Source organism: Hyperolius riggenbachi, chromosome 3 (assembly GCF_040937935.1).
Source record: "Hyperolius riggenbachi isolate aHypRig1 chromosome 3, aHypRig1.pri, whole genome shotgun sequence".
Lineage (NCBI taxonomy): Eukaryota > Metazoa > Chordata > Amphibia > Anura > Hyperoliidae > Hyperolius > Hyperolius riggenbachi.
Window position 1 is genome coordinate 258,127,010 of NC_090648.1, and position 25,892 is coordinate 258,152,901.

At 42.1% G+C, this 25,892-nt stretch overlaps 1 protein-coding gene across 11 annotated transcripts in view; it reads left to right on the forward strand.

Moving 5' to 3' along the window:
* MAGI2 (membrane associated guanylate kinase, WW and PDZ domain containing 2) overlaps nucleotides 1–25,892 on the forward strand; it is a 1,075,940-nt gene that overhangs the window by 614,428 nt on the left and 435,620 nt on the right. For all 11 annotated transcript variants that reach the window (XM_068276199.1, XM_068276198.1, XM_068276200.1 and 8 more), the window contains one exon: nucleotides 1,359–1,478. In XM_068276199.1, coding sequence (XP_068132300.1) covers nucleotides 1,359–1,478 — 120 coding nt within the window. The remainder of the gene's footprint in view (nucleotides 1–1,358; nucleotides 1,479–25,892) is intronic.

Consider the following 25,892-nt stretch of genomic DNA (forward strand, 5'->3'; position numbering starts at 1 on the left):
ACAAAGAGGAATGCTGTCCTTTGACATAGTTTCCCATTGTGTGTGGCATTCAGGCTCAGCCCATGGGAATGGCCTCACCCAGTTGTAGGGGGTGGTAAGTGAGAAACTACTAATTTCATGTTGATGGCAATTTTGTGTTAATAAATCCAATGTATGCCGTTTGGGATTGGTCAAAGGCAGTGGTTGATGATGTCATTCTCACGTACGGTCATATGGACTAATTACAGCGCTAAAATGGGAGATGTCACAAGAATATATATTTCCCTCACAGGCTTATCTATTTTTGACATGTCAGCTAAGATTAACTGTTCACGTACAAGGCATAGAAATGTTCTAGGAAAGACAGCACTGTGCTTCAGTTAGCTGTGCTGCAGCATTGGCATGCTTCATTAACTCCCAGTCCTGGCTCTAACAGCATAATATCTATATAGGATTCCTATGGGGACTGCAGTGTCACCTGCAGTTTCAGCCCATATTACTGGCTTCTACACTTGGCCTTGTTAGTGGTTATTTATACGACTGAGATAGTTTTGCATGGAGAAAAGCAAGTGAATAATGTTAAAGTGGAATTCCAGGCTAAATTATTTTTCTTCCAAAATTCACAGATTTCCTCTCAAATCCTGTTGTGGTGACCGGTATCCCAGGGACTAGACATAAAAAAGAAAGTCTTTAGTGGGGAAACTGACAATATGAATATGAAAGGAAGAAGTGTAGTGGCATCTCTCATGTTTTTCATTCTGTCTGTGTCCCCGCTGAAGGAATTTGCTTCATTTCCTGTATTGGTTACAGGCGGTACTTAAGGCAGAAAAGGTCGGTGAAATTTAAACCATGAAATCTGACTGAAAGCTAAACTAATGATACAATTTGCCAAATGATCATTTATGAACAATTCTTCATACGTACAATTGGAAATGAATGTTTGAGACCACTAATTGACAAAAATCTCCTAACCAATCCGATCAGATTAATGAAATTGATGCAAAAATCGGATCAATTACATTAATCTAATCAACCTGGTTAGGAGATTTTTGCCCATTAGTGGTCCCAAATGATCATTTCTGATCGTTCATACAAAGAATTATTGGCAAACGATTGTTCAGTAAATTGTATAGTTAGTGGTTGCCTTAAAATTACAGTAGCACTATGCAATACAGAGTGTAAAGAAAATAACTTTCCAAACATTCATGGTTTCTTGGTCAAGCTTGATGCATTATTGGTATCTAGCTTGCATATTCAACAGCTAAAAATTGTATCCAAGCTGAGCGGTCTACTTTTGTCAAAGGCTAAAGACAATTTACAAGTTTAAAGATGATTATCTGTTTTAATAGTCGATTAAGTGTCGTCTTCCTCTTTTTCAGGCACCACAAGGCAGCCTAAAGAAGGGGAGGTGCCTGGAGTGGATTACAACTTTATTACAGTGGAAGCGTTTATGGAACTGGAGCTAAGTGGAGCCCTACTAGAGAGTGGTACTTATGAAGGTAAGACCTACACTTAAGTTTCCTTGTACTCCTTTTTACGTGGCTTCTCTGTAAAGCGAATTTAGTTTCCTTAGTTATAATAACATTGCATTTTGTGACGTGCATTATGTGGCTTACAGTGGAATGTGTAATCCATGTGTGTCACTTTTCTATTGCAACATAATTGTTGCATGTGGGACCATACACAAGGCTGCAAATTTATATTTCTGTTCTGAGTGAGGAGTTTGCTGCCGATCTTGTGGATTTTGAGATTATCAGGAGCCTCGTCTTTGTGCCCCTGCATGTGCAGGAAGATTAAAAGTTCTAGAAAAACAGTGCAGATTCCACTTTAGCAAATAGGTAAATATTAAAGCGGAATATAACCCTGCATTTCAACTTTGCTCTAAAACATTATTTACAGCATATTATATGCAACCAGCATTTTTCTTTTTTTTACTAGACCAGCATTGGAAGGGTTACACACAGCTTTAAAGTTCCTGGAGATTTCTGCAGATGCATCCGAAGCTGACAAAGATACATTTTGTTTACATAAATGTATCTAAGTGTTGAATGTGACTCACTCTCTCAGGAGCTGGAGGACAGCCAAAGAGTGTGTAACATTTATCAATAGATACATATAACTAAATAGAATGTAACAATCTGAACTTCTGCATATCTCTCCACGGAACTTTAAACCTCTGTGTTTAACCCTTCCAATGCTGGTCTAGTAAAAAAAAATGCTTTTTGCATATAATATGCTGTAAATAATGTTTTAGAGCAAAGTTGAAATGCAGGGTTATATTCCGCTTTAAGCTTAGTTTTGAATAATTAATAGCTAGCTACATGATATGGATTTTTTTTTATTATGAAAATCGAATTTCACTTCAACTGTTGCTTGGGCCTGAATTTGTATGGCTTTTTGTTTTTTTGGTTTTTTTTTTAATTGAATCATGAGTTAGAAATTGGATTATGTACTGGATTTTGATGCATATTTGCAGTCTATATACAGATAGTATAGGGAATTTAAAATGCTTTGCTGTCAGTTTCAATACATAATTTACATCTTATTTTATGTTGCTATTACACTTTTAAGGAAAAATGTATTTATACCAGACAAAATATATGTGTGGTGTACATTAGAGATGGCCCGAACGGTTCGCCGGCGATCGCTTCCCGGCGAACTTCCGGTTGTTCGCATTTGCGGAGAAACGCGAACTTACCCCGGAAGTACGGTTTGCCCCCATAATTTGCCCCCATAATGCACCATTAGGGTCAACTTTGACCCTTTACTTCACAGTCAGCAGGCACATTGTAGCCAATCAGGCTATAATCATTCCTGGAGCCTCTACACCCCCCCCCCTTATAAAAGGCAGGTAGCGTCAGGCTTTGGACTCACTCGTGTGCCTGCAGTAAATAGAGAAGGGACAGCTGCTGTAGACTCTCTCATAGGGAAAGATTAGTTAGGCTCTTATAGGCTTGTTAGCTTGCTCCTTGCTGATTCTTATTGCTAAAATCGCACCCCACAACAGCTCTTTTGAGAGCTAATCTTGTTCTTGTGATCTATTTTTTTTTGTTGTGTTGCCCACTGACACTGCATTATACAGCCCTATCTGTTGCAGCTGGACCTTGGTAATAGCTATACTGTACTAGGCCCTGTCTAACTATCTATACTGGGACACCTACCTATGCCTAGCTAACTACTGGGGCACCCACCTACCTATACGGGAACACCTACCTATGCCAAGCTAACTACTGGGGCATCCACCTATTTATACGGGAACACCTACCTATGCCTAGCTAACTACTGGGGCACCCACCTACTTATACGGGAACAACTACCTATGCCTAGCTAACTACTGGGGCACTCACCTACTTATACGGGAACAACTACCTATGCCTAGCTAACTACTGGGGCACCCACCTACCTATACGTGAACACCTACCTATGCCTAGCTAACTACTGGGGCACCCACCTACCTATATGGGAACACCTACCTATGCCTAGCTAACTACTGGGACACCTACCTATGCCTAACTACCATATGGGCTTGAAAACCGATATCGCCTGCACTCTCGCCATGTTGCGCACCAGTCCAGCATGGCCGTCACTACACAAACAGCTGTTTGTGGTGCGTTACACGGTGAGTTTGTGTGTTAGTGTGAAGCAGTACTCGAATTACACTCCCTGATTGGTGTATACACATGCAAGATGTTTTAAAGTACTTTAGGCCTGCAATTTAGCATTCAATGTGATTTTTAAAACGCTGCTTTGCGTCCAATCCAGATTTTCCCTGGGACTTTTGCCGTGTATCCCACTCGGCCATGCCCCCCTCCAAGTGTTAGAACCCTTGAAACATCTTTTCCATCACTTTTGTGGCCAGCATAATTTTTTCTAGTTGTCCAAGTTCGCCTCCCCATTGAAGTCTATTGCGGTTCGCGGAAGTTTGCATGAACCAAACTTTTTGTGGAAGTTCACGAACCAAAAATCAGAGGTTCGGGCCATCTCTAGTGTACATCATCATTATATTTATGCATCACTGACGAGGCCTCTTTGTGAGGCAAAATATGTTGAATTTAGGTGGGGAGTGTGATGACGAATTGGTTGTCTTTAGTAGGGGTCTTTGAGCTCTGGCTTGGTCCTGGTCCTGGGGGGTGGCTGACTGGCTACTCTATATGTAGACAGAGTTAAATAGTGGTATGTGTTGCTGGGATAGTGTGGTGTATGAGACTTTTATCACCATTTATCCTAGTCAGACAACTATATGTGAGTAACACTAGCACTGCATACTAGTTATTAGCCTCTTAAATGTGACTCTTTGCACTGTATATCTATGTTTTAAAAAAAACTTGAATAATGGTTGTTTTAGGAGCTTAGTGATTACATTATAATCAAGTGATTTGCATTCCAGATTGTACTGCCCTTTTTTGTGCTTCATATTCTTTTCCAAACTAGGCATATTTTTTTTATCTTTCTTTGTGAGACCATCTGATCCTTAGAGAAATTTAGTTCCTTCCTGTAAACTGTAAAAATGGTACCTCCTGTTCTAGATGTAGCCCTGCAACTGATTTAGATTTCCCTGTTTATGCATCCTAATAGTTGCCTATGCTGCTTGGCATTGAAAAACTATAAATCAGTATTCCCAAGTCCAATGTGCAGAACTGTGTGTTGTTTATTACTGAACAGTTAGTTTTAACCCCCCCAACATTTCTGAGGGACCAGTTATAGGTAAATAAATGCCAACTCGGAAACTACAAATGTCAACTGTAAAACTGTTCAAGGCTGACTAAAATCTTAGTGATAGTTTTTGAAAAGGAAAATTGCCTATTTTCAGCTTTTATTAGAGTATGTCCTTTTTATTGAGAACTAACCTTACCTTGTGTTTAGAGAGGATTTGGAGTGACTCTATGGTATATTTGTGGAGAGGAGATGGAACATCACGTTTTCTTGTTTTTTCTCATATCTTCCCATATAAGAGCCTTGCTATAGCCCTTGATATTATCAGTACAGGAAGTGAAGGCAATTTTTCCCAGACGGTACAAGGACGGGACAAGGACAGTACCAATAATCTAAGTTTAGGTCTCTATCAGGATCGTGTGAAGGAAATTGCAAATAATGTTTGCACGTTAGATTTTTGAGTTTATGGACTCTCCTAATGATCTTTGAGAAAATACAGTTGTAATGTGGTTTGTGAACACTTGCATATTTCTCCACGAATTGCTCCTACTTTTGGTCTTCCCACACTCACAATAAATGCAGTCTTATTTAAGACATTGCACCGTATACTACTGCATTCAAGGTCCTTAACTGAAAAAGTAAAACATTTAGTCACATTGGGATAATAAAATATTGCATGTAATAGTACTAGGATGTAGAGACCTGCAGCAGGTCAGGTAACCCGAAATGTGGGTCTGGTTCGGGTATCCGAATTGATTTAAGCTGCGGGTGCGGGTAGCGAGTTGCGGGTAGCGGTCTGCGGGTGCGGGTCGCGGGTAGTGAAAGCTAAAAACCTTCTTTAGCTTTGGTTTGTGTATAAAAATAGGTTTTATTAACTTTACAGTTTCCCAATGTTACTTTAAATGTGCACTTTAGAAGGAAATTTAAAAAAGCGGGTAGTGGGTCGGGTAGTGGGCCTGCGGGTCGGGTGTGGGTAGCGGTTCTGCGGGTGTGGGTCGGGTTGCGGGTATCAAATTCACCAGAAAGCGGGTCGCGGGTTGGGTGCGGGTAGCGGGTCACGGGTGCGGGTATGAAAAAGTGGACCCGCGCAGGCCTCTACTAGGATGTTCAAGGCTCTGAGGAAAGTATGGTTAAAAGTGACCTGCCCTATACATTTCATTACTGAAATACAGTAGACTACAGTGTTCGGAGCTAGTCTACTTTAGGGGACCCACCGTAAATCCCCATAGAGAATTGGAGCTGTGCTAAAAACGGAACAAATTTCCGCTTTCAACTCCCACAAGTTATATATGTATGAAAGGCTCAGAATCTGCTCTAACGAATGATGCCACTTTTGGTGAGAAGAAACTGAAACTCACCGTGAACGAGGCGCCGAAAGGCCGCAATCGCGGCTCCATCGGCCATCTTACATCTGTGCTGCTCATATTGTTCTCCCTCCTCATTGGAGGGATTGTTAGCTGGGGGCGTGCCAGAGAAGAAAAAAAAACGTCAGTAGCTAGTTCTGCGTTGTCTTGTCCGGGGAGAAGGGAGCACAGTTTCTGGCACGCCCCCAACTAACAATCCCTCCAATGAGAAGGGAGAAAAATATGAGCAGCACAGAAGTAAGATGGCCGACGGAGCCGCGATCGCGGCCGTTCGGCGCTTCCTACATGGTGAGTTGCACCTTTTGCTCACCGAAAGTAGCATAATTCGTTAGAGCAGATTCTAACCTTTCCAAAGACATATAGCTTGTGGGGGTTTAAAAGAGCTGAAAGTGGAAATTCGTTCCGTTTTCAGCACAGCTCCAATTCTCTATGGGGATTTACGGTGGGTCCCCTAAAGTAGACTAGCTCCCAGTGTTCAGTGAAGATCAGATTGGAGATGTATAGCACTGAAGTGGGCTAGAAAACCTTTTCAAGGTTTTGATGTTCATTTATCTACAAATATTCTAGCAATTGATGAAATGCATTATCATTGTTACTGTCCCTAGGAATTGACATTCTCCAAAGAGCATGATAAATAGAGAATATTAAAATACTGAAAGAACTGAATATAGGACCTAGGATAACATACAGAATCCTGCTGAGATTTGATTTTCTGTTCAAAGGCCAGACTCATGTTGCTAAAACCATTCAAAACTTTGTTTAGAAGAGGTGATACACTAATGATGTTGGATGTTTTGGTGTGCAAAGTGACATAAAATATGTAGGAAAAACCCACCCCTTTTCTTTTATACCCTAAAATGTAGCAACTATGAAAACATGGGGTAAGAAAAAGGTTGATTTGAACCTGCATTCAGAGAATACAGTTTTCAAGGAAAAATAAAAAAATCTGCATTAATTACCTTATTTTAACACTTGATACCATATTCATACACTCCTGTATATCTATGCTATACAGACCTATACCCTTACAATATACCCCTTCATTAACTTAAAGATTCATAGAAATTATAAAAATCAAGAAATAAAATGTCCAGAGAATTAGAGATCACTTTACTAGCCAACAGGATCTTTATTAGGGACATGCTGAGCAGGATGACATAATATCTGGGTGTGATTACTATACAAAAAAGGTTAATGCTGAAATCAAAGCAACTTTATATAAATAACTTGCTGAAGACAGGGCGTTGTGTTTGGTTGTTGTTGTTGGGTATGGCTTTTTTTTCTAACCTTGACAGTCACTCTGTGACCAAGCTTGTGAGCTTTGGGGTCCTAGGCATCAATAATGCGAGAATGGAAGCAGTTTCTCAATCAAACAAATCTAATTGGCTGTTTGTAGCTCTGACCACTTTTTAATAGTTGTGTGACTACAACCATAAGTATGCACCCAGAGACCGAGTAAGATCTGTTTTTTGTTAGCTTTTGTTTTTACCTTTTCAATAAACTGATGATGTCCTGGTTATGGTAAGTAAAAATATAGTTTTACTTCCTGATATTACTCAAGCGACTCGCTTAATAGGGGACGCTCTTAAAAAAATAAAAAAAAAATTAAAAAAAGCGGAGTACACATTTGCATGACCGTTTATGACATTCACTGTTCACCAGCTTTGGTAAATCGGATCCAGTTGTTAAAATATATCTTTAATTTCCTTCTTGTTTAATATCCGCATTGATTGATATTTGTTTATTTTATTTAGTTAGGTTCTTTTAATTTCCTGTGATAAAAATTATACATTTCCTTGAGTTTGTAAAACCAGAGTACATTTTCCTGGCACGGGACGTGACTTGATATTTGTGCCTCCTTCTGGTGTATGATGTATTACAGTGACAGTCTTGTGGAATGTGTGAGTCATATGTTTTAGAAAGTTCAAAATGTATCTTTTGTCTTGACTAATACATGATCAGTGGAAAAACTCTAGTGCAGCTAAGAGTCTGGCAAACATAAATTATTATTATTGCTTTGTAAAATGACAATATATTAATTAGCACTGTACAGAGGTAAGATACATTGGGTGCATAATAATGCAGATGATGGCATTTACTGTATAAGATATAGACATTGGCATATAATACAGAATTGGTAGACATAGGAATTACAGTAACAAATGTAACATGATGAACAATGCACAGCAATTTCCAAGACACACAAAAGGGTGAGAGGCCTGCCCTTGTGAGCTAACAATCTAAAGGAATCAAAGCAATTGCATTAATTAGTGAATCTCTGCTTAAAGAACAAAAAGGGCTATTTTCCTGAAGAAATCAATCATTTATTTTAGTAGTTACAGACTATTCAGCAAGCTTACGGTGAACCAGAACTCATTGGAGTGTGTAAGAGGCTACAATGGACCAAAAAGCCTTCTTACTTATGCTGGGTACACACTATGAGATTTACTGTCAGATCGATTATTTACAACATGTTGGATTTGCTTTACGATCGGTTTCCGAGTATTTTCCGATCGATTTCTGTTAACTTGAATATTAAATAGATCGGAAAATACTCGGAAATCGATCGGAAAGCAAATCGAACATGTTGGAAATAATCGATCTGACAATAAATCGACCATAAAATCTCATAGTGTGTACCCAGCATAAAATGCTAAGGAAAACAAAAATTTGTTTTCTTAAAACAGAAAGTATTTGCAATAATTCAGGTTGAAGTGAGCTTCGAGACGTCTCCCAGTGCATCACTGCTGGAATATGCAAATTACCCATTGTTCTCCCTGTGAGCTAAACACTCCTCCAGATCCACTGGAATGCAATGATGTGTCACCTTTTTGAGTTGTGAGTTCTGGTTTACCATAAGCTTGCTGGGTAGTCTGTAACTCTGGGTGTTTCAAGTCCTCCTCCATAGAGCCACATTAACCCATGCCATGTACTGATGAGGATCAATCAATTCGAAACAGTCTGTATGCATGTTGTATTAGTGTGGCTCTGTAATATCAAAAAGGTGACACATCATTACATTCCAGCGGATCTGGAGGTGTGTTTAGTTCACAGGGACAACAATGGGTGATTTGCATATTTCAGCAGTGATGCACTGGGAGACGTCTCAGAGCTCACTCCAACCTAAATTCTTGCAAATACTTTATGCTTTAAGAAAGCAATTTTTTCTTTTCTTTTAGTAGTTGAAGCATTTCTTTCTTTCTTTCTTTCTTTCTTTTTTATTTTTAAAAATAAACTTCTGTAAACTAGAGGGATGCCTATATGACTTTAGGGGCTACAAATCTGCAAATTGAAGGTGTTCTCAGTATCAGTTTGTAGATTTTAGGCCTGGAATCCACTAGAAAGCGCAAAATGCAATCGCTAGCGATTTGTGATGGTGTTTTGCAAGCGATTCTGGGAGCAATTTCCCTGCTCCTATAAAATTCATTAGAATGGAAACTCTACCAAAATGCTGCATGTCCTACGTTTGCGATGGATCGCTCTAATGGAATCTGCCCCATACATTTATATTGGCAGAGCGTTTAAGGAAATTGCTCCCTTAACGCTCTAGTGGCTTGGCCTTAGGCTGATCACAGTACTAGTTTTGTTGAGTGTTTTGGGATTTCGAACATTATGCAGATCACAATGTCCTCTGATAAGCTGGAATCTTATTGATTCATAATTATGATGGCTATCTTCATTGACCCATTTTGAGACATGGTAGGGACTAATCTCACTAATTTTATGTAATCAGTACCAGTATTTGTGTATCGGCATATCACATTTCACAATGGTTTGCAGCACACAGAAAATGCTCTTTATTGAGCCAAACAATATGTAATACAGCAGAACAACAGTTTCAGGTGATCCCCGCCCCATCAAGCTAATTGAACACAGGAAATGGTAGGGTATATATCTTACCCACACAGAAAGTGTATGGTTTATTAGTTACAGGCCAAATAACAAAAGAACATAAACGCAGAACTTCTTCGGAAGATATAGAATCTCAATCACATATATACCCCACCATCTTTATTTTTCATATTCCTTGGCACTTTACAGAGTATATAGTGTTGTCACAATATGATCCCTTTCATAGTAATATGTTCATTATAGTCTAAGGCCAGTTTTAGGAGTTAATATTTAACTGTTGGGCCGTGATAACAATGAATGGCACCTCAGCTGAGTGCCATCTTGTGTGTGTGTGAGCATAGCCTAAAGACAAGATCCAGTTTGTAAAAAAAAATCTACTTACCTGGGGCTTCCTCCAGCCCCTGGCAGCCGTCCTGTGCCCTCGCTGCAGTTCTGATTCCCAGCTGGTGGCCCGGGGTCCATTTCAATTGCAGATGCCGCCCGGATCTAACACGTGAGCACGCAGCCACGCCACTCGCGACCACGCTCATGTAGCCTGGAGCGTTCTGTGCAGGCACCAAACTACTGCGCCTGAGCAGAACACTCCACACCACATGAGAGCGATAATGAGCGGTGCTCGCACAGGCGCAGCATAGGCCGACCTGTCGAGAACAGCTTCTGCAACGAAGGGAACCCCAGGCCACCGGATGGGAGTGGATTTGCGGCAAAGGCTCAGGACGTTTGCCAGGAGCTGGAGGAAGCCCCAGGTAAGTAGATTTACTTTTTTTTATATTGCTCGGACCCTACTTTTAAGAAAGGGAATACTTTTACAATCTGCAGGTGCAGGAAGGCAGCCCTCATCACACAGAGACCATGCATTCTGCAACTCCTGGTTGGAGTACAAAATAATTGGCAAAATAATTGAATTTAGTTATGTAGAACATGACACCGATGAGGTCAAATGGAGCTTTAGTTTGTCTTTGCTTTAAAACAATATATTTGTGTATTTTCGTGAAACTTACACTATATGGCTTGTAGATTACAACATTGTTTCAGGTGATCATTTTGATATTTTTACTGAAATGTTTTACAAATGCCTGAAAATTAGGCTTTATGATATGACGTTCAGATTCAATATTTTATTTTTTAGAGAGCTGTTTTATTTTTATTTTAATGAAGGTTTATTTTCTCTATTATTCTTGTAAACAAAGGGATAATGGATATCTATATTCTCTATTGTTCCTTTCATGCCTCATTATTTTGAATGAATGGAAAGTTATACGTGAAGAGTTTTCTTTTTGTTATTATTGTATGTGTATGCTTTCTGTCTGATATTTGCAAAATGTCCATAAATTGAGTTTCTGGAGGCAGAAACCCATATAGTCATTGTTACAAAAGAATTCAGCTGCTGAAGTTTTGTTTTGTTCTTTTTGCTTATAACTTCCTATCCCCTTATTGCCTTCTAGGGAAAAAAATAAACACAAAAATACTAAAATATAAAATTCACAACCTAAAATAATTCAGAAAGTAAAACTAGTTTTTTCATTATTTTGAAGATGACTGTTCTATTAGGACATCTACAAAAGAGGGGTATAATCTAAATGTTGCTCACCTTCACAGAAGGCATATTTTAGACCTTCTATTCCTATAACAGATGAATGTGTGGAGGACTACAAAATTTATATACTTGCTTTTTAGAAAACATTTGGATTTGGCATGGTGGACGTAAAGGGTACCTATATTGCCTTCGTAAGTGGTAATCCTGCATCTCACAGCCTTATTACTGTTCTCTGCTGCTCCCATCTCAGGGCCGGTTCAAATTTGGAACGCCAATAGCGATTTTGCCGAGATTTGCATTTTGATTTTTGTTCAACAAAACGAGAAACACAAAGCAATGACCCTTAAATGTATGCAAATCACAAACCCTGAAGTGAGAATGATCAATAGGAATACATTAGCAGCAGCACTTTTCTGATCGCCGCTGATCAGCAAAGCACTGAAAAGCGGTCAAGGGTGAATCAGTCCTCAGGAACCCTCTACATCCTTCTCTCTCTCCCTCTTCTCCAAGAGAGTTTACCAGTTTGCACCCATGGCAATCCTTATTAGTAAAATAACTTAATAGAAAATACTCAAGTCTATAACTTTTTTTTTTACCAACTTTTTTTTTAATACTTTTTCAATTGCTAGGTGCTGAAAAGTTATTTTTAGATATGAAAAATTATCGAATGTACTTTTTTCTTTTACATTTTCTCCCAGTAGATAAGTATCAGAGCTTACTGCCAATAACTCTGTATTTGCAGCTGTGATAAACTAGCAACTTTTATTTATGCTATGTGCAAAATATTACGTCTGCAGACAGAGGACTTGCCTGGGTTGTCTGTGCTTAACCAGCCGGGCGGTATGGACGAGCTCAGGTCATCCATTACCGCCGGAGGCTGCCGCTCAGCCCCTGCTGGGCCGATTCTCACCAGATAAAAAGGAGCACACGCAGCCGGCACTTTGCCAGCCGCGTGTGCTACCTGATCGCTTATGCAGCTCAGCGATGCACCGCGTGCACCGGCGAAAGAGGGTCCCCCCAGCCGCCCGAGCCCAGCGCAGCCGGACCAAACAGTTCCAGCCAGAGCTAAGGGCTGGATCGGAGGCGGCTGACGTCCATGACGTCACTCCGCTCGAGGAAAGCAAAACAAGAAGGGCCGCTCATTGCGGCCCTTCTTGTTACTTCTGATCGCCGGAGGGGATCAGAAGTACGCATTAGGAGCGCCCTCTAGTGGGCTTTCATGCAGCCAACTTTCAGTTGGCTGCATGCAATCTTTTTTTTTTAATTAACCCATTCGCGTTCCGTCGTTTTCACTTGAGAAATGTTCACCTCCCATTCATTAGCCTATAACTTTATCACTACTTATCACAATGAACTGATCTATATCTTGTTTTTTCCGCAACCAATTAGGCTTTCTTTGGGGGGTACATTTTGCTAAGAGCCACTTTACTGTAAATGCATTTTAAACACTTGCCAACCGCGCACTCATACCGCGCGTCGGCAAAGTGGCAGCTGCAGGACCAGCGACGCAGTTCTGCGTCGCCGGCTGCAGGCTAATTAATCAGGAAGCAGCCGCTCTCCTGTCAATTCACGGCAGGGGGCTCCATGAATAGCCTTCGGGCCGCCGATCGCGGCTCGCAGGCTAAATGTAAACACAAGCGGAAATAATCCGCTTTGTTTACATTGTACGGCGCTGCTGCGCAGCAGCGCCGTAAGGCAGATCGGCGATCCCCGGCCAATCAGCGGCCGGAGATCGCCGCCATGTGACAGGGGACAGCCTGTCACTGGCTGCACAGGACGGATAGCGTCCTGTGCAGCCCAGATCACCAGGGGGGACAGGGAGGAGAGGGAGGGGGGGAATCTCGCCGCGGAGGGGGGCTTTGAGGTGCCCCCCCCGCAACACCCAGCAGGCAGGAGCGATCAGACCCCCCAGCACATCATCCCCCTAGTGGGGAAAAAAGGGGGGCGATCTGGTCGCTCTGCCTGCACCCTGATCTGTGCTGGGGGCTGTAGAGCCCACCCAGCACAGATCAGCTAAAACAGCGCTGGTCCTTAAGGGGGGTAAAGGGTGGGTCCTCAAGAGGTTAACAGGAAGAATAAGAAAAAACGGAAAACATCATTATTTCTCAGTTTTCAGCCATTATAGTTTTAAAATAATACATGCCTCCATAATTAAAACTCACGTATTGTATTTGCCCATATGTCCCGGTTATTACACCGTTAAAATTATGTCCCTATCACAATGTATGGCGACAATATTTTATTTGGAAATAAAGGTGCATTTTTTCCGTTTTGCATCTATCACTATTTACAAGTTTAAAATAAAAAAAAATATAGAAATATTTCACCTTTACATTGATATTTAAAAAGTTTAGACCCTTAGGTAAATATTTACATGGTTTTTTTTTATTGTAATGGTTTTGTTTTTTTTATATTAAACATTTTATTTGGGTATTTTTGGGAGGGTGGGATGTAAACTATTGTTTTATAATGTAATTGTGTGTTGTTTTATTTTTTTTTACTTTTAGTTGTAGTTTTTCTTTTTGGCCACAAGATGGCGGCCATGCGTTTGTTTACATGACGTCACTCTAAGCGTAACACACGCTTAGAGTGACGCAGAGGGGAGGCAACGGCCAGAAAAAGCACAGCTTCTGAGAGAAGCTGTCGCTTTTTCAGCGGGGAAGAGGAATCAGTGATCGGGCACCATAGCCCGATACATTGATTCCGTGGCTACCGAATCCGCGGCCGGGAGTGCGCGTGCACGCGCGCGATCGGCCGCGGGAGCGCGCGGTAGCGTGCATGGTTCCTGGACGTAGTTTCTACGTCCAGGAACCAAAATAGGTTAAAAATCTTAATAAAACGCCAGGCTGGTTAGAAAAAAAAAAAGTGCAACACAAAGTTCCAATTCCAGTTTAGAAAAGTAGTGCAACTTGGTCTTGGTTTTGCAGATTCATAGCCTGCTGTAAAGTGAAATGGAATAGTATTTTTTATTAGCAATAATTTGCAAAACTATTTTTGTAGCTCTGATACATGTTTCTAGCTAGTTAGTAAGAGTGGAATTCTACTAAACTACTTGAGTCAAACGATCAATGCAACTGGCATTTTTATAAACTGGAATAAATATGGCAGCTTCCTTCTTGTTCTTACTTGCAAAGACCATTGTTTGTCAAAGGAGATTGAAACACAATATTGTTTGCACTCTTCAGTCAGCATGAAAACTTTGAGTGCTTATTTTATTGTAAAAAAAAAATAATTGTGAGCTCTAAAAATGGACAAACTTAGTGCAGGGCAGTGCAAAGTGGAAAAAAATGTGAGAACAACCATATGCAGTAAGGCTATGATTCCCATTTAAGTTGCTTTCAACAACATCAGGCTTCAACGTTATACGTGCAGACCGCGATCCCTCCCTCTCGGGGAAAAAGAAAGGTGGGGGAATCTGCTTCTATGTCAGCTCTGTTTGGAGCCCAAGCACGTCATTGCTAGCCAAAAAGTGCACCCCCAACCTCGAACTGCTACTCATCAATTGCAAGCCTTCATACTCACCCAGAGAGTTAACCTCCTACGTCATCGGGGGCGTGTACATTCCCCCTGATGCCGACGTCAAATCTGCTCAGCGGGACCTCAGCGACATCATCACGCAGTGGGAGACGTCCCTTCCAGACTCTCTGTTTATCATTATGGGCGACTTCAACAAAGCCAACCTCCGGAGTGAGCTTCCACGCTACCACCAGCACGTGGTCTGCCCCACCAGAAATGCTAGCACTCTAGACCACTGTTATACGCCTCTAAAGGGCGCCTACAAGGCCGTCTCGTGGGCAGCTCTCGGTTCCTCTGACCACTGCCTCATCCATCTGGTTCCAACCTACAGACGGCGCCTGGAATCAGCGAAACCAGTCCTGAAGTCCACTAAAGTGTGGTCTAACGAAGCCAAACTCCAACTTCAGGCGTGTTTTGACTGCACGGACTGGAAAGCGCTGGAATCACCCGACCTAGATGAGTGGGCTGATGCGGTCTCATCCTACATCAGCTTCTGCGAGGAATCCTGTGTACCCACCAAGTCCTTTAAGATTTACCCCAACGACAAACCGTGGTTCTCGAGCAAGCTGCGCCAACTGCGGAAGCGCAAGGAAGTCGCCCACAAGTCTGGCTCCCTGGAGGACTTCAGAGCGGCAAGGAACTCTCTCAACAAGGAACTGCGCACCGCAAAACGGTCTTATGCTGAGAGGATTCAGAACAATCTCCGCTCAAACGAACCTCGGGCTGTCTGGAAGGGCCTGAAGGCTGCCACCGGCTATAAGCCACCACCCCAACAGGCCACTCCCTGCCCCAAGCTAGCCGAGGATCTCAGTAACTTTTATTGCAGGTTTGAGGCTCCGGGCACATCTGGGGAGCGGCCAACTCCTTCTGCCCGCCCCTCTTCCTCTGAGAGCTTTAAACCCAGCTGGAGCACATGCCCGTCCCTGACAGTATCCAAGGCTGATGTTCTGCACCTGTTGTCTTCCGTGAACGCCAGGAAAGCATCTGGCCCTGATGGTGTGTCACCCGCATGTCTGAAGTCCTGCTCACGTCAGCTGGCCCCCGTCCTGACCTCTATCTTCACCAGGTCCCTCACAGAAGGGAAAGTCCCTACTTGCTTTAAGGACTCCATCATCATTCCTGTCCCGAAAAAGCTGGGGGCTTCTGACCTTAACAACTTCAGGCCTGTGGCCCTAACATCAGTGGTCATGAAGACCTTTGAAAGAGCGGTCCTGCCGCTGCTCAGGTACGCTACCCTGGACCGACTGGACCCTCTCCAGTTCGCGTATAGGGCAAACCGGTCCACTGACGATGCTATTAACATCGGCCTGGAGTTTATCACGGACCACCTCGACAGGCCAAACTCATACGCTAGAATCCTTCTCCTGGACTTCAGCTCAGCCTTTAATACTATCTGTCCTCGGATTCTGCACGACAATCTCTCAGAGCTAAATGTCCATCCAACCCTTGGTCTCTGGATCATAGACTTCCTCTCGAACAGGTCCCAGGTTGTTAAGCTGGGCGACATATCCTCCAGACCCAGAGTGACCAACATTGGAGCCCCTCAAGGCTGTGTCTTGTCACCATTTCTGTTCTCTCTATACACGAATAACTGCATATCCACAGATGACTCTGTCAAAATCATCAAATTTGCAGACGACACCACAATCATTGGCCTTGTCAGCGAGAACGATGAGCAGGCTTACCGCAAGGAGGTGGACAGAATCTGCAATTGGTGCAGCGAGAATGGGCTGGTTCTTAACACTGCCAAAACAGTGGAGATGGTCATCGATTTCAGGAAGCACGCCAGTATTCCTCCCCCGATATACATTGAGGGCATCGAGGTCGCTAGGGTTCCCAATGTCCGCCTCCTGGGCACAACAATCTCTGACGACCTGACCTGGAGGGCAAACACTACCGCAACCCAGAGGAAGGCGCAACAAAGACTCTTCTTCCTTCGCCAACTAAAGAAGTTCGGTATGGCCCATGAACTTCTGAGGTCCTTCTACTCTGCTACAATCGAGTCGGTCCTCTGCTCATCCATTCTGGTCTGGTTCGCTAGCTGCACCGCCAGCGACAGATACAAACTCCAGAGGGTCATCAGCTCAGCGGAGAGGATTATTGGAAAACCCCTTCCCCCTCTAGATCTCATCTATAACACCAGACTGCGTAACAGAGCATTGAAAATTGTGGGCGACCCCTCTCACCCTGGTCACAGTTCTTTCAGCCGACTCAAACTGGGCCGGAGGTTCCGGTCCATCCCTGCCAAGACTACCAGGCGCATGAACACTTTTTTCCCCACAGCCGTTAGGCTCTTGAACGCTTCCCACTCCTCTAACCCCCCCACCCTGCTTCCATCTACGGACTAATACCTGACTTCGGCTGCGGCCGCTCCTGCTTACTTGCTTACTGCTTGCCTGGTTGTACTAGTTTCACTATCCTCTGTTACTGCAAATGTTGAATTACCCCTGTTCTGTTGTATCGCCCGTGTTCTGTTGTACTCTGTATCATCTTGTATGTTGTATTATTACTATCTCTGTGCCAATCAATGTGCCAAACCCAATTCCGGGCACGGTCCAACCGTGCTTGGCGAAATAAATTCTGATTCTGATTCTGATCTGAATTTATTTCAGGACAAAAAATAGTCATGACAATGGCTGAAAGCCTAAATCCAGTTCAGTTGTAGATGTTGGGGGAAGATTGGGAGCTATGCCAGTAATGCCAGTAATGTGTACACACATTTTTTTTTCTAATTATTTAGTTTTCAGTTAGGATATCCTTTAAAACTAACCATTTTAACTGAACATGTTGTGTATAATTAAGCACATTATGCGTATATGTTTTTCTAGCTTCCTGTGAATCTGCACGCATTCAGCAGGGTGGCAGAGGAGCTGTGCATTCATCATGATTAGAAAACATGAGGTGTCAGTGGTTTATGAGCTGCTTGTGCAAACACATTTTTCATTTTATTTCTTTTATGGATTGTGATGGGGGAAGGGGGCCATGCTGTGAAAAGCTGTTTATTTTGGCGGAAGTGAGTTTAGTTGGAAGTAATAACCGCTATAATTATGTTTGTTATTTTAAACTATCTCTTTATATAGCATTTGAATGTTATGGAGTGCTTTACATGGAACTAATCACATTTGTCCCTAAGCATGAGTACTCTTGAGGCCAATTTGGTCGCAGTACGTTAACCAAACGGTATGTTTTTGGATTATGTGAGGAAACTTCTACTGAGAGGAATCCCATACAAATATGTAGTCCTATAAACTCCATGCAGGGGTAGTACCAGGTAGGATTTAAACAGAGGACCTGGAGCTGCAAGGTGACATAACCATATTTTTATGTATACATATGTATTCGCTTGAAGTTAGATGCGTTATTTACTGCGATATTTGGCATATGATATTCTTTAGCTTTGCAGTTTTCCACGTTTTTATTTTTCTTGACATAAAATGACAGCTATCAGAAAAATCATGAAATTTAGAACCAACTTTGCGGCCATATTTCTTGTTTATAAAAAAGAATACTGTAAGCGGTTTCTGCATTTTTAGCACAATTTATCTGGGATCCAACCAGCTTTTGGTTACAATTTGCATTTACAGCTGCTCAGTTATAACCATCCCAAAATATACCCTTTTAAATAATCAATTTCATATTAACACTACTCATGAAGGCCTCATTCATGAAAATGATGGGCTTTTGATGCGGACATTCAGCACAACTGGCTACTGTAGATATCGTAACTTGTATGAAGATACTTCATGTATGCTATCTGCAACGTACAACTTTCCTTCCATTGATCTAGGCTCCTGAAGTAGAAAGTAACATTCTGGCACAAATAAACATTTGCTGGGTAGATATCATGCATGTTGCGGGGTCTTGCACTCACTAAGCTCTTTTTCCTTCTTATTAAACTTTAAACCCCACTATATGTTCTGGTTATGTTTGTGCTGGTGTGAAATGCTTGCCACCAGTTCATACATACAAACAGAGAGGTCTATGTTTTCTCCCACATCCCAAAAACATACAGATAAGTTTAATTAGCTTCCCCCCAAAAAAAATTTGGCCCCAGACTGATACATACACTACATGATACATACATATGATTATGGTAGGGATCAGATTGTGAGCCCCTCTGAGGAACAGCTAGTGACAAGACAATATACTGTACAGCACTGCGGAAGATGTTGGAGCTATATAAATACTAAATAATAATACGTTCATTTAGAGGATCCATCAGCTTTTTGCCATGAGTCTTGTGTTTCCTGTCTGGATGGAGTATGTATAATACAGTATATCCTACCATTTGTTCTGTTTGTTGAGGTCTGTGGCAGTGGAGTCTGGCTTTTACAGTGTTACACTGAATACTGCAGATGCACGGACATCTGTGTAGTATTGGTGGACATCAGATGGAGAAGCCATAAAAGACCTTTCTTTCCCAGGTCCATGAAGTCCAGTTTTTTTGTTGCTGAGAGTGACACATCCTGGTAGGGAAGATTCCACACGGGAAAGTTTTCTATAGGTGTGGACATAAAGATTCCTATAGTCTTAAAAGGGCCACCTGAGTAAGCAAATGGATGCCCTCTTTAAGACGGCTTGGGAATGTGCTGCAATTTTTGTCAAACCAGCTGCAGCAGCTTTCTACCTTGCAAGAACGTTGCAATGGGTGTATTATATCAAATTCATTCAGAAAACTTACAGAAAACCCTCCTCTGCCTACGATTACCCTGAATCCTCCAAAATAAAACAACCCCTTTCTGCCTTGTTTGCCCACCCTTAACTAAAATTAGTGAGCAAACACAGTTGGCAAAACTGTGTGGCAGTGCAGCATGTAATCAATACGCTTCTGAGCAAACTAAGTTTTTAGCAATGAGCTAGCAAAGAATTGTTTTTGTAGAAGGTCTTATGGTGTGACCTACCTATTGCAGCAGAAGGGATATTTTGACTTACATTCCATATTAAGAGAATGATTGGAGATTTTACTCTACCAACAAGATGATTGAGAGTGTACCATTTCCACAGAAAAAAAAGTGGGTGTTCTAGTCATGTGTTTTTAATTTAGACTTATGCTCAACACACATCATACAATCTTGGTTATACAGATTTACCAAATCTTTGTAGTATAAGGGCCAACAGATTGAAAATACCTTGAATGATTGATTGGCTAAGCTCTTATACTACATGAAAGTGGTAAGATTGAACAACCAAGATTGTATGGTGTGTGTTGATCCTAAGGCCACATACAGACATCAGACCATAGTTTTTGGAAAATGAAAGATCACAGACCAATCTTACCACCCTTCCTGTAGTATAAGAGCCATACTCTACACAGTCTTTTCTATGGAGCTGAACTCCACATCAGGAAAAAATCTTGGCAAGATGCTGCACACACAGATGCTGTACAGACGCAAAAGATCAGTATCTGCAAAAGATCTGTTCCTGCCAAAAATCCATTCCTGCAAATTGCAATGATAGTCTATGAGATCTGCAGATCATCATACACACATGATTTAACTGACATTCATCTGCAGATCAGATCCACCAGGATGGATTTTCAGATCTGCAGATGAATGTCAGTTTAATCATGTGTGTATGATGATCTGCAGATCTCATAGACTATCATTGCAATTTGCAGGAATGGATTTTTGGCAGGAACAGATCTTTTGCAGATACTGATCTTTTGTGTCTGTACAGCATCTGTGTGTGCAGCATCTTGCCAAGATTTTTTCCTGATGTGGAGTTCAGCTCCATAGAAAAGACTGTGTAGAGTATGGCTCTTATACTACAGGAAGGGTGGTAAGATTGGTCTGTGATCTTTCATTTTCCAAAGACTATGGTCTGATGTCTGTATGTGGCCTCAGTCTTTGGGTTTAATTCGACCAATTTCCCATTTATAATTTTGTGTTAAAAGAAGCTTTATTGTATTATAAAACCACCTGGTTGTGCCAAATAAACCTATCATTTTCAGTGGTAACATGAACTTGATGTCTGAAAAATCTGTTAAACTACTGTTACCAATACTGTTAACAACAAAAAATTGGAGACGTGAGTGGCCAACATATTATTTTAAAAAATAAACATGATGTAGAAAGTAAGAGAGGAGGATAGAAGCCATTTAAGTGGGATTGTCAGCCATAAAATCAAATTCTATTTACCCACTGCTCTGTGTTTATTATCTAGTCTACATGCAGTCTGCATTATAATGATAAATGTATCTGCTGTAATGAATATTATTTCAGTCATCCTGGATCCATTATGGTACATTGCCGGGTAAAGGGAAGCTTGTTATCTCCCATCCCACATTACTTCTCCTCTGCAGAAGCTGCCGTGCTCACATGTGTTTACAAAAGCAAGCTAGATATGACAGTGGCGTTTTTTACAGAGCTCAGTGCGGGGTGGATCTGTCAATGCGTAAACTATTTCAGGCAGGAGACATGACATCAGGATTGGCATCAGTCAGAAGCAGTAAAGATGGAAAGTGCCTGGAACAGTTTTCTCTTTATTTAATATATAAAATTCCCTGATATCAAAACATGGACTGTACAATACATCTGTTAATTAGAACAAGTATTTATATTCATATATATGTGTTTTTTCCTGGGATAGTATGGCTGTCCCTTCTGTTTTAATGAATTTATATTTGACAAATATACAAATATTAGCTTTCATTCTTCTTGATATGACAGGAAGTTGTGGGAATTGTTGTTGTTGCCAAGGAAACCAATTTTATTGTTGAGAGATGTCATGGATGATCAGCAGGGATTTGTGAATTATTGTGTGACTTAAGTGCATCTGTCTAGTGCAGATTACTGAGAATCCATTAAAAATGCCTAATAACCAAGAGCTATAATTTTTAAAACCCTCAGTGTTTGAAAGGTTAAGTAATGGCCATTGCAGGCTTTAATTTATAGTGGCACAAGTTGCCTTATTTGTTTTGTCAAGTAATTTCAGTTTTAGAAAGGAGACCTTTTAAAAACAAGTTTCCTGTAGATATAACTTGGTTCCTCATCCATCAGGTTATATGTTCATTCTAGATGGGAGTGGTCAAATATCTGTAGGTAAGGATAGACAAAACGTATAACATTTATATGTCGCTTTCCCAGGACGTCCTCAGGACAGCAATGCTGAGACTTTACAGTGGTAGAGAGGAGAAAAACACAGAGAGTCCGGGAGCCCAATCTGGTGCAATATCGTTATTAGATCAGAGTAGGTAGAAGGTAGTTGAAAATATACTCACAAAATTGGGTTGCGGAAGAGGCAACCACTCGTTATCGCAGGTGGGAAGAATACCGTTCCCACTCAGCCTTTTTTGGTTCCCAGACGGTTGCTGCTCTGAAAAAAGATTTGTATCAGTCGAGGCCCTCGACTGAAATCACCCTTTAATAGTAAGGGACTACAGCAGATTCAATTCGGGTAGGAGGCGCCCGATCTGGGTAGGATTTTTGTGGGTTGTGATACTATTTGTTAGTATATATCATTTACGGGCGCCCGGATGCTTTGGATATTAGAGACTATGGGCACTTATCTTCTTCACCTGAGGAAGCGGCTGCGGGCTGCGAAACGCGTTGTCAAGTGCACAACAAATTTGACCTATTTAATCTGAAACCCTACTTGTGTATATGTCCCACCACACTCCACCAAGGTAGGACAAGCTAATTTTATAATGTATTTGCTGATTTAAATTTAACACGTAAATGATATATACTAACAAATAGTATCACGACCCACAAAAATCCTACCCAGACCGGGCGTCTCCTACCCGAATTGAATGCTGAGACTTGTCTCCCTCCAAATTTAACTGGACAGGAAGTTAGTTAAAAGATTAGCATAATCATTAGGCAGGCAGGGTATATAACTTCAGTACACAGTGGTGTAGCTAAGGAGCTCTGGGTCCCGATGCAAGTTTTACATTGGGGGCCCCCAAGCACTCTATACATAACAATTGATACGGCGCACCAAAATCTGCCAATGGGAACTACAGTGTCAGAGGTGCAAGAGGGGAATGGGGAACAGCTTGTTAATGATTACCACTATTTAAAGTATCTGTAGAAGTGATTATTATGAGCACCGGACCAATAGAGAGCTAATACTGCAGTTGAGGGAGGGCCCTTAGGGGCCCCTCTGGCCCAAGAGCCCCGATGCGGTGGCAACCTCTGCAACCCCTATTGCTATGCCCCTGTCAGTACACTAATACCTCTTCATTATAGACTACGTGTTCCAGCCAGTTCAGATCTTTCTTTTGGCAGAAAGGTTATGCAGGCAGTTGTCCCTTCCTGATTTGTATCTTGTTTATCATCTCAGGGTTGCTGTCCTGAGGGAGTCCTGGGAAAGACCAAAATTACTTATGGTAATGTCTTTTCCAGCACCCTATTATACCCACCCTGTTATTTAAATAACGTTTCTCTGTTAAGCATCATGCTTTTTTTTTTTTTTTTTCTTTTTTTTTTTCTTTTTTTTTTTACTGAAGAGGTATGAGTGTACTGAAGTTATATTCCCTGCCTGCCTAATGATTATGCTAATCTTTTAACTAGCTTCCTGTCCAGTTAATTTTGGAGGGAGACAAGTCTCAGGGTTGCTGTCCTTCCGACTCTTTGAAAAGACATTACTGTAAGAAATTTTGTTCCTTTCTCCCGGTGAACTCCAAGTGCTTCAGCGTTTTAGCCTCTCAGGGCACATTTCACAGTTGGCCAGAAGCATTAAGGGGCCCAGACATTTGTTACTGTTTTACGTACTGGCTTAATCTGGTATTGAACCCTGGTCAAAGACTTGAACCCTACATCAAATGTATCCGAAATACTTTCAAAGATGGCTGACATTTCTGGGCAAACATCACAATCTGCTGGAGAGGTGGCCCTAAGATGTGTACATCTAAAAAAAGCCACTGTATAATTTGGGTGTCGGATATTATCAATAGTAGAATATCTGTTACCTATAGTCTTCTATCACTCTAACTAACCTAATTCTCACACTACTCACCCCCCCCCCCCCCATCTCGTAACAATAACCTCACCCCCTACACCTAGCACTAAAGTAACTTATCCCCTAAGTGGGACTCTTAGGAGGTAACAGGAGGTTACTCGTGCTATTTCCTTTAGTGAATAATCCCCTATATCCCTAACTTGCTTTTTTGTTTGGTGGATGAAGGTGTCACTCCTGATTATGTTGCTGCAGAAGTGTCAGTGTTGTGGGAGAGGTCTGTTACATAGTTACATAGTTATTTGGGTTGAAAAAAGACATACGTCCATCAAGTTCAACCAGAGAACAAAGTACAACACCAGCCTGCTCCCTCACATATCCCTGTTGATCCAGAGGAAGGCGAAAAAACCCTTACAATGCATGGTCCAATTAGCCCCAAAAGGGAAAAAATTCCTTCCCGACTTCAGATGGCAATCCGATAAAATCCCTGGATCAACATCACTGGGCATTACCTAGTAATTGTAGGCATGGATGTCTTTCAACGCAAGGAAAGCATCTAAGCCCCCTTTAAATGCAGGTATAGAATTTTCCATAACTACTTCCTGTGGCAATGCATTCCACATCTTAATCACTCTTACTGTAAAGAACCCTTTCCTAAATAAATAGCTAAAACGTTTTCCTCCATGCGCAGATCATGTCCTCTAGTCCTTTGAGAAGGCCTAGGGACAAAACGCTCATCTGCCAAGCTTTTATATTGCCCTCTGATGTATTTATACATGTTAATTAGATCCCCTCTAAGGTGTCTTTTCTCTAGACTAAATAAACACAGTTTATCTAACCTTTCTTGGTAAGTAAGACCTTCCGTCCCACGTATACATTTTGTTGCCCGTCTCTGCACCTGCTTTAACCACTTGATAGGCACAGACTAACCAGCAAGCTCATGGTGACCCAGAACTCATTAGGGTGTGTAAGGGACTACAATGGTCCTAAAAGCCCCCTTACTTTCTGTTTTAGGAAAGCAAACTTTTGTTTTTCTTAACATCTTAGTAAGGGGGCTTTTAGGACCATTGTAGTCCCTTACACACTCCAATGAGTTCTGGGTCACCATGAGCTTGCTGGTTAGTCTGTGCCTCTCGGATTTACAAGCCCTACTCCATAGAGCCAAATTAATCCATGCCATGCACTGATGAGGATCAAACAATCCGAAACAGTCTGTATGCATGTTGGATTATTATGGCTCTGTACATATTAACAAGCTGACACATCATTGCATTCCAGCGGTTCTGGAGGTGTGTTTAGCTTCTAAGGGTACAATGGTTAATTTGCATATATTCAGCAGTGATGCACTGGGAGACATCTCGAGCTCACTCCAACCTGAATTATCGCAAATTCTTTCTGTTTTAGGAAAGCAAACTTTTGTTTTTCTTAACCACTTGATGACCCAGCCTTTACCCCCCCCCCCCCCCTTAAGGACCAGCGCTGATCTGTGCTGGGTGGGCTCTACAGCCCCAGCACAGATCAAACACCAGGCAGAGCGACCAGATCGCCCCCCTTTTTTCCCCACTAGGGGGATGATGTGCTGGGGGGGTCTGATCGCTCCTGCCTGCGTGTGGCTGGCAGGGGGGGGCACACCTCAAAGCCCCCTCCACCGCAGGATTCCCCCTCTCCCTCTCCTCCCTCCCTTCCCCGAAGATCGGAGGCTGCACAGGAATGGATCTGTCCTGTGCAGCCTCTAACAGGCTCCTGCCTGTCATGTGACAGCGATCCCCGGCCGCTGATTGGCCGGGGATCGCTGATCTAGTACAACGCTGCTACTGTTAGCAGCGTTGTACAAATGTAAACAAAGCGAATTATTTGCGCTTGTGTTTACATTTAGCCCGCGAGCCGCGATCGGCGGCCCGCAGGCTATTCACGGAGCCCCCCGCCGTGTATTGACAGGAAGCAGCTGCTCGTGCGAGCGGCTGTTTCCTGATTAATTAGCCTGCAGCCGGCGATGCAGATCTGTGTCGCTGGTCCTGCAGCTGCCACTTTGCTGACGCGCGTTATGAGTGCGCGGTCGGCAAGTGGTTAAAACTGCCATATCTCTTCAAGTT